Source organism: Diplotaxodon limnothrissa, linkage group LG16 (assembly GCF_057381915.1).
Source record: "Diplotaxodon limnothrissa isolate DT_005_m linkage group LG16, D_limnothrissa_male_GT1.1, whole genome shotgun sequence".
Classification (NCBI taxonomy): Eukaryota; Metazoa; Chordata; class Actinopteri; order Cichliformes; family Cichlidae; genus Diplotaxodon; species Diplotaxodon limnothrissa.
Window position 1 is genome coordinate 20,325,526 of NC_140611.1, and position 9,314 is coordinate 20,334,839.

General features: G+C 39.4%; 1 protein-coding gene across 1 annotated transcript; it reads left to right on the plus strand.

The window, feature by feature from the left end:
- The first annotated feature begins 700 nt into the window (after positions 1 to 700).
- LOC146616077 (OX-2 membrane glycoprotein) lies at positions 701 to 8,889 on the plus strand. Its single transcript, XM_085374278.1, has 6 exons — positions 701 to 764; positions 860 to 1,183; positions 2,364 to 2,693; positions 6,512 to 6,796; positions 8,646 to 8,747; positions 8,861 to 8,889. Exons 1-6 carry the CDS (start codon positions 701 to 703, stop codon positions 8,887 to 8,889), a joined length of 1,134 nt encoding a protein of 377 aa, XP_085230404.1.
- Positions 8,890 to 9,314: the final 425 nt, after the last annotated feature.

The window sequence follows — 9,314 nt, forward strand, 5'->3', positions numbered from 1 at the left end:
AAGAGTTGGATGAGTAAAAACGGTCTCTATCCTTTTCTAGAGTGAAGTTTCCCGAGACTGACAAATCATAAGGATGAGCGAGATGTTGCAGAGGTAGAAGATTTTAAACTGCTTGGCTTTTTGGCATACAAAGGTGAGTGATTTAGTCTCATGGGTCTATAATTTGTATATGATAGGGCTTTTGATTTATTAATCTTTTAAAGGAATTTTGTTTCATTCACTTGGTTAACAACAGGTGATCTGATTTCAGCAAAGTAGTACAACACTTATAATCACTAATTTCTTTGACGTGCAATTATCTACAGTTGTATTTAATTTGGAGTTTGAGCCGTTAGGCTTAAATCCAACCCTGAATCGGTTTAATCATCTCTACTGTGATAACTTTGCGACTTACTCAGGGTATCATCTGAAAGTCTTTGCGCACTTAATTTATAGATGTATAGAAATATTTTGAACTGCACTAAATGCTTTATGGAGTAAAATCTCTGTAAAAAAATGTACATTGTTGAATACAGCAGTTTAACTGGCTTTCTGAGTAAGATAAAGTGAGTTTGCCTTTTCAGCCTTCATTCTGCATCACTGGATCATCTTCTTTTTTTTTAATTATAAGAGAGGGTATATTCACACAGGAGCAGACTATAATCATTTGTTAAATCTCAGTAACTCTCGTTTTCTCTCTGTTGAATGAGCAGTGAAGAAGATGATGATCCAGGCCTCCTGTCTGCAGCTGTGTTCACTCTTGCTTATGGCAGGACGCCTACAAGGTGAGTGTGCCAAACCACGCTTATAGCATAAGGAAAAAGCTAAAGTGAGGATGTTCTGTACATCAGCTTATGATTTTCTCTGGTGGTTGTTCCAGCTAGAGTAACAGCAACCCAGCATCTGGAAGCACCGGTGGAGAAGCCTTTCACTCTGACCTGCAGTCTTTCAAAGGAGCGAGGTGAATCCCTGAGACAGGTGCGTTGGCTAGATGTCCAGAACAAGACCCTGCTGACCTACCAGCCTGGCAACAGGGAGAGTGTGAGCGGACAGCAGCATGTGGAACTCGCCCCGTCGTCTGCGAAGGACACCTCGTCTATCATCATTCGCAGGGTGGGCTTCCGTGATGAAGGCTGCTACACTTGCATATTTGACCTGCACCCTACTGGTTCAAAGCAGGGATCGACGTGTCTCACAGTGACTTGTGAGTAAGCCCATTAATGATAACAGATTAACATTAATGATCTTGGTGCAACAGCAGTATGTTATAGTTTAGGTAAATCCTGTGTGCTTGTACACATTTCTGAAGCTGTACCAATCTGTTACAGGACAGAATGAGTAGCTTGCCTGTATGGATTAAGGTACTGATCCTTTACAGCAGTGTTTCTGGCTCAGTTCAGAGACCTCTGGTGGACTTCAGTGCATTCTTCTCAGATTCCTGTAATCAACGTAATGTCTTCTGCTCCATAAAATGGCTAAAAATAAAAGTTTATATGATGCTGTTATTGCACTGAATGTAAAGTGAGTATCAGTCTGCACAGCCATAACTGAACAAAAAATGAATGAATTGTAATGCAAGCTGACCTACAGGCTTTGCATGGGTGAAAGTTCAAAATGTCTTTTTTTTTTTTCAAACAAAAGCACACTAAACATGCAGGTCTCTTGTATTTAAACCACAGTGAAAATCTTCTATGGCATAGTAAGAATGGCTGCGAACTAGTTGGGAAGACCTGCTCTAGAAGCCAGTTTGAGTAATGATCCCCTTGACACAAGGAAGGAGGCAGATGTCATTCACAGGGTCAAACTGAAGAGCTCAATTGTTCTGAAGCGGAAGTAAAATGGCCTGTCAACTGGTTGATACACCATTAGTATCATCAGTGTCGTCTGTTTTTGAATGAGAAAATGTGAGATGTGCTACAATAGCTGCTGGTATATTTGAGAAATAACAAAGATTGAAATTGAGACGCCACACGAGAATCATAAAAGCCAGTCAGCTGAATGGAGTTTCCATCATTTCTGTCCTCAGTGGTGCACCATTTCTTAACTGATTTTGGATGCCTGCCCTTTGCACCCGACCGTTAACACTGAAAATATGTGAATACTGATGTCCCTAACCACTGCTCACCTCTGAACAAGAGTTGATGAGTATGTTGAAACTCAGCCAGTCATGTTAATAAAGAGCCGTGGAGCAGTGGGAGGAGGGCTCTAACCAAAAACAGCTGGTGTGGATTCCAGTGACTGGTTTCTGTTTGGGCGTCTCATATTTCTGAATATTAACATTGTCCTGTTTGCACCCTTTATCTGCCTTTTTCTTTTCTTTATCTTATCTTCTCATCCATCATTCTTTCACTGACTAGTGTTTTTTTCTCTTTTTAAATCTCCAGCTCAAGTCACCGTTGATGGTAACAAAACAGCAGTTAGCGGCAAAAAGGTTTCCCTTTTATGCTCCTATGGTTTGCCAGAAAAAGTTCAACAGATAATGTGGAGGCACATTTCTGCTCAAGGAGAATCCACGGATGTAGCCTCCTTTGCAAAACGGAGCGACCCCATGATCGAGCCACCCTACCAGGGGAGAGTCTGGCTCACTTCCTCCCTGTCTGACAGTCAGCTTACCATCCAGCCTGTTGCCATCCAGGACGAAGGCTGTTACACTTGCATCTATGAAACACGTTCTGATGGGCCGAAGACCTCCACAGTTTGTCTCTCCACCTACGGTAAACACCTGTTTTCACAGTGGGCTATTACTGGTGATGCTGTTGTGGTTCAGTATTGTAAAAGGATAATCCACACAAGAACTCAGTATTTGTACAAACCCTGAGACATCTTATGTACAATAAACTTACCATAAATCAGAAATGAAGCACAGTTTAAAAGTTTCTTAAAATAAAGTTTTGAAAATAAAATAAAATTGCTAATTGCTATAGTCATTAATTGTGTAATCTGCTCACACCAAGTGCCTAGTTAGCACAAATCAGAGGGAGTAAAAGAACAGTCTCTGTACTGTTGAAAACATAATTTTTTAACAATATGCAAAAAATAAGCAAGTCTGTGTAATATTTGCAAAGTTATCTTACAAAATTAGTTAAATGCTAATTTTGTAGCTAGCTCACCAGATAAAATGTAAACAGAAACATCTAGCCTGTTTCTGCACAAAGGTAATAAACACTGCTGGTGAATTTGCATTATTGTTTTGTCATGCAAAAAAGAAAATTTTCACATGATTCTGTGCAAAACTAATTGATAAGAACTCGTAGCGCCATCTTTACGAGCAATAATATGAATTTATCAGATTCTCACATCATTGTCCAGCCTTACCAAGCGTTCGTTTTTAGACAGATGGTCTCACATTTGATTGAAGATTACTTTGGCATACAGAGTAGTTTGTGGTCAACTTAATGACTACAAGGTGCTCAGCCCAAATCATCACCCCTGCACCACCGTGCTCTGCAGTTACATTAGGCGTCTGTGCTGTTTTGCTGTGTTTGGTTCTCTCCAGGCACGGCACTGTACATCACAGCTCCGCTAAAGTATCATTTAACCAAGCGTCAATCTATCCAGCAGTGTTGTGGCTTGTTTGGATGTAACTCTGCAAACCTAATTTTGTTATAATAAACATTTATAAGTGTCTTTGGGGCTAAACTAATCAGCATTTCTGGAAGCTGTGTTCACAGTTTGAGGCACTTCTTCCTTCTTTGACCTTCTTTGAGGTCATAGTAGTAACAATGAACAGTTGTCCTTAGCAGTAAAATCTTATAACTACGCTTAAATTGAATAACTGTTGCTGTTAACACTGGGCAGTCTATGTCACTGTCTGGCATTGTCGATGGACAATGCCAGACAGTGCAATGTAAGATATTTGTCTTGAAGTAGTATAGTGTAGTTTATCCCATATCTGGTAAATTGTTTGGGTACTGTTATAAAGTATTCCCATGACATTTTACTGTTCACATTAATTATGTTAGTATAAAAAGCGAAATTCTTGTTTGGCCAAAGTCAAACTGAGGCTTTAACATAGCAATAATAAATTGCTTTGTGGTAATCGTGCAGTTTTACTGCTGGTGTTTTGTCCTGACAAGTCCACTTGTCAGCAGATCCCTCCCCTGCGAACTCAGCAAGGAAACAGACTGTACCAAATCGACTGTGATTGGTAAGATACTCACTTGATTTAGTTAATTCAGACTATTACAGTCTCATATTTGCTTTGTAAAATGCTTAAACCTACCCTTTGGCCCTAGAATTTAACTGGAAGTGATTGAGCTGTTCTGAGATTAAATTAAGCCCTGGACAAGTGGAAGATTTGGCTTGTTGGTGGCACTAGTTGAAATGTCAGGCGACCAATAAAGTCATTAGGAGTCTTAATCGAGGCACGCTGAACCAAATTACGCCCAGAATTTCACGCCAAATTTCCAAAGCAGTACATCAAATTGACATAGTTTGCTCTGGGCCAGCGGACCTAATCAAGGTTCCCTACCTCCCACAGAGCTATGATTTTATTTGTTGTTAGTGCGGCTGATACTTCAAAAGTCTTCAGTTTTTTGAGGCTGTGTTTTTGTAAAATAGTGTCACTTTCGCATGGAACGAAGAAAATAGTTGGAGCTAAAAGCCGAGAGAAAAATAAAGCAGGCAGGCTTTAGTGCAACTAGGAGACGATTTAACTTGGACATTTTTGGCAGGATAGACAGGTACCCCCTGGGATTCAGATAGGAATGTGCATCTTTTCTCCCAGATTTTGCCCTATGCACAATTTTATGATATCACAAGAGTAGACTGTTGTTAACACACAAACTCAGAACAGAACAGGAGTGTGTCCGTGCAAAGAATGGACCATTCGGAAGAACGATGGAGGCAGGGAACGAGGTCCTGATGCATGACTCTGTCAGTGTTTGCGGCAGACAGTGATTCCCTCTGTGCTTTGTTTCTCTCTCTCTCTTTATGCTCATTTGCTTTTCCACTTTTCTCCCATTCCCTTGCTCTCACAATTATCTCAAGAAACACACGTGCTTTTGTCTGAAACTGAACTGTACAGGACAGTAGGCGTTCTGGGTGCTGAAGCATGATTAGCATTAATGTTTTATTCTTAATGCTTATTGTTGCCAACAGGCTTCTAACTTCATTCCACTTTGGGTGTGACATAATATGGCCTTCTTTTCTCCCACTTTCAGAAATACTGTTCAACAGCAATTATAGCCCATGCAGACACATTTACATTATCTTTGCTATTACAAGTATTCTTAATTACATTAATAAAAAACATGGTACTAGGCCAGACTCCCTTTGCCTTTAGATCTGACTTCATGGTAATTCTTCATGGTATATATTTAACAAGGTGCTGTAATCATTTCTCTAAGATTAAGGTCCATATTGACATGGCGGTATCACACAGTTGCTGCAGATTCGTCATTTGAACATCCATGATGTGAATCTCCTGTTCCACCAAATCTCAGTGCTGCTTTTTTGGATTGAAATCTGGTGACTGTGGAGGCCTTTTTAGTACAGCGAACTCACTGCCATGTTAAAAAAATGATTTAATCTTTGTGCGTTATCCTCCTGAAAGCAGACCAGCAGGGTTAGTTAAACTAGAGTGTGAAAAACATGGAATGGAGAAATGTGTAACGTGATTTAAAAGCTCTAAAGAAGATTTTTCATACTACAAGTGAAGCGGTCACTGAGTTCACATCTTCACGGCTGCATTAAATTTCTGCATGAAATTATACATTTTCAGCTTTTTTATGTCACAGTTTGTGGTTTATTTAAGTTGTAACACCAGGCTTGGCACAGTATACATTAGGTAATATATAAATCTCTTAACTTACTACAAATCTCAAAAGTAATCGCCACCATGAGGGAAAAAGCAATTACAATACTTTGATTGTTTTTATGTATATATTTGTGCCATTGTAATAGGTAACTACATAGTAATGAACGGGGACAAAAATGTACTTCCTCGTAATACATTTGCTGTTTAGGACACACGAGCATTACATTTTAAATAAAAGCCACAGTCATTCCAAGCTATGCAACACGAAGGCATTATTATGGTTTGGATTGTTGTCAGATTGATCTCAGATTTGAACCACCCTCTAAGGCTGTTGATGGGTGAAGTTTATCACGTAGAATTTGCAGAAATTGCTGAAACTCTGAATGCCAGATATCTGTGGCTAAATGTTTTCTTGCCAACAGAAATGTTCTGAGTTCCAGTGTATCACATTCCTTTCTCAGCCCAGAGAACAGAGAATTGAAAACAGCCAGATATTTACTTATGGATCTAAGGAGTGCAGGAATTCGCATATCTTAGCTGAACGAACCGAAAGGCTTTAAGGGTTTTATTAGATATGATTTTAGAAATTTAAATTAGCACACTTAGATGATGGAAACTAAAACAATGGACCAATTTATAGATTAAAGTAATCTGACACATGATTGATTTACCACAGCATGCTTTTCATATTTCACTGACTGCTTTTATTTTTATTGAAGCAACAGAAAGGTTTATTGCAATAAACTTGGATTTGTGTAAATTTATTATTCGCAGTGCTGCCAAAACCTCAGGTGAGCTACAAAACCACTTCTCCAGGGGTGATCGAGGCAAACTGCACCTCTGTTTCAAGGCCGCCGGCAGAGATTGTGTGGAATGTGGAGAGAGACAACCGCACCATGCACCCACCTGTGACAAAGCAGCTACCGCAAGATGATGGGACCACTCTAGTGATCAGTACGCTGACTGTCCAGTCTGGGTTGCTTAAAGACGTGTCGGTCAAATGCTTGGTGCACCACAAAGGGCTTGAGTCACCAATTGCTGTATCAATGAACACTAAGAGTAAGTTAGTGTTACTAATCCTTCTTCTTTGAAGATCTCAGCGGCTGAGCTTTTTTTGCCCTGAGCTACGTTATGTTACAAACTTAAAATGTCTTTCTGCAGGCAATACTACAACCCAGGATGAAAAAGATAGTAGAAATAGTTTTTAAATGTTCTCTAAAAGACACCCATAAACTGCATTGCACTAGTTCCCATACTTGCAGACCCATCCTCATCTTATGTAGGTCTGTTAGCCTTTTCAATTTTTTGCATAAAGGCAATCTTCACTTCATAACATGGTGAAATGAACATTTCAATACCACTCTTACCTTCATGAAAATGAAACTACAGTCAGCTGGATACCATACTTTAGCACAAAATCCAAGAATTCGATACTGCATTAAAAGATGAAACCTCAAGGGTCAAATCAAAATGGCTTTTTTAAGCTTCCTCATGGATCTTCTGAGCAGTGTTTCAATTTTCAACCCATGGACCCTGTGCATTAATATTATGCTCTGCTGAGCACAGAGGCAGTGTCCTTGGCTGATGCGGTGGAACTTGTTAGTAGATAGTCATACAGACCACTGCCCTTTCTCGCTTGACCACGATTGATAACACAGCTGGCCTGCTTCCTGATCCACTAGCCAGCACCGTCTCCTTCTCATGGCTTCCAGTAACCACAGGAGTCTCTGCACGATGCCTTGCAACTCATTAAAGCAGAGCCATGAATATGAGGTGCCCATAAAAATTAAAAATGCATTCAAATATAGCTCATTGTGGAGTGCTGTTAGCCCTCCAGGACTGTGGTTGGATTGTTCACCCTGTTCTGACCATGTGCAAATTTGCAGTGACTACTGAATCTCTTCTGCTGTGTTGGGGGGTTTAAATTTAGGGAAAAGCATAAAATAAGGAGGTAAAGTATGAGATAGATTTTTCTCCAGAGAAGCCTGAATTATGATACTATAAATATTTAAATATACATAACATTAAACAGTAACTTACTTCCTATCTAGGATTCACTAAATGTTCAGAATTATCATAATGGCCTTACTGTCTCTCTATTTAAAAGTCTCAATCAAAGGAAGAAATTTGGAAGTGAAAGCTCAGATATGATGAGCAGGGGTACTGTAGAACAATGGCTGTATAAGCCCCCAAACCCCCCAAAAACTCCACAATGCATGCCATCTGTTTCAAGTGCTGGATTAAGGTATGATTTTTGCCTTTTTTTTAAAGACAATATTGCACAAGCAACCTATAAAATGATAATTTGCTCTACCTACATGTCTGTTTTCATGCAGACTGAAGACAGAGCATCTTAAATAGAAAGTTACAGATGCTCATAGATGATTTGTTGATGCCAGCAATGCAACTCTCCCTTATTCAAGTGTTTATGCTAAGCTAACAGGCTGTCAAGGGAGCCTCTTAGTTTACTCAGCACCTCATGTTAACTGATAAGGATGAGAGTGGGAGTGATCACCAGTTTAAGTGAATCAGCAAAGTTGCTGAGTGAATTAGTGTTTTCCCATTCTTCACCAGTATGGTTAAAAAATCTCTGTTGTGTTTTTTAATGGTCTGGAAGCTTTGGCATATGTAAACTGTGTGCTATTGTCAGGTATTTCATTTTCTGATGACCTGTGGTTTATCTTGGTTTAATGGGTCAAGAGTGGAATCAGACAGTAACTAAATTAAATCTGAGATTTAATCAGGGCAGGTCTATAGCTGCAGAGAGGCACTTTTCAGTTTAGCACAGCCCTTCGGTACAAACAGTCACAGAAATACTAACAGCAAAATTAAATTGAAGAATTATATGTTTATCTATTTATAGAGATATTAAAACAGCTGATCAGATTTCTGTATTTTTCCCTTCCAGTCGGGACGGCGCTCACCATCCTGATCTCAGTCACTACAGTAGCAGCTCTGTTAGTTCTGTCTCTCTGCTTCTGCCTTTGGAAGTGTTTTTTGCGTAAAGAAGGTGAGTATGCCCACTGTATAACTCCAAAAATGTCTCACTGTCATTATTTGAGGGTTGTATCAGGAATACATATGAAAAATCTTGTGTTGATGTCCACACTCCTGTCGTTTTAGCCACCTGTCCACAGGTTTTATGTAACTAGTGGTGTGAGCTGGTCACCTCAAGTTAACTAGATTGCTTTATGTTCATAAATGCTACAAAACATGCAGTATCATTAAGAAATGAAAGCTTCAAAATACTTTTTGTTAAAACATTTGCCCTGATTTCTGATTCTGGGAGGAGACATAAATGCCTTTGTCAGAACTGGGCTCCGTGTCTGCCAAATAAAACATGCAGAGCTACACATGGTTCCCGCCCTTTGTAAACATGTGACTCAAACAGTGAACAAACTAAATTAATATTGGAAGTAAAACAGTATTTTTTTATTTCAATGTTAAAGAACTGCTTGTGCACTAATATACTGTGCTCTTGATACTGACAGTCTCTTGGCTTGAATTGTTTTAAAGTTATTACACTTTCTCCACTCACTCCATCGTAATTCTCTTAAAGCCAAGAGATCATTTGAAG

Excerpts from the sequence above, each read along its gene's own strand:
- LOC146616077 (XM_085374278.1), top strand. The coding sequence starts at position 701 with ATGATGATCCAGGCCTCCTGTCTGCAGCTGTGTTCACTCTTGCTTATG. Across the intron at positions 765-859 it reads TATGGCAGGACGCCTACAAG|CTAGAGTAACAGCAACCCAG; the intron begins GTGAGTGTGCCA and ends TGGTTGTTCCAG. Across the intron at positions 1,184-2,363 it reads GACGTGTCTCACAGTGACTT|CTCAAGTCACCGTTGATGGT; the intron begins GTGAGTAAGCCC and ends TTAAATCTCCAG.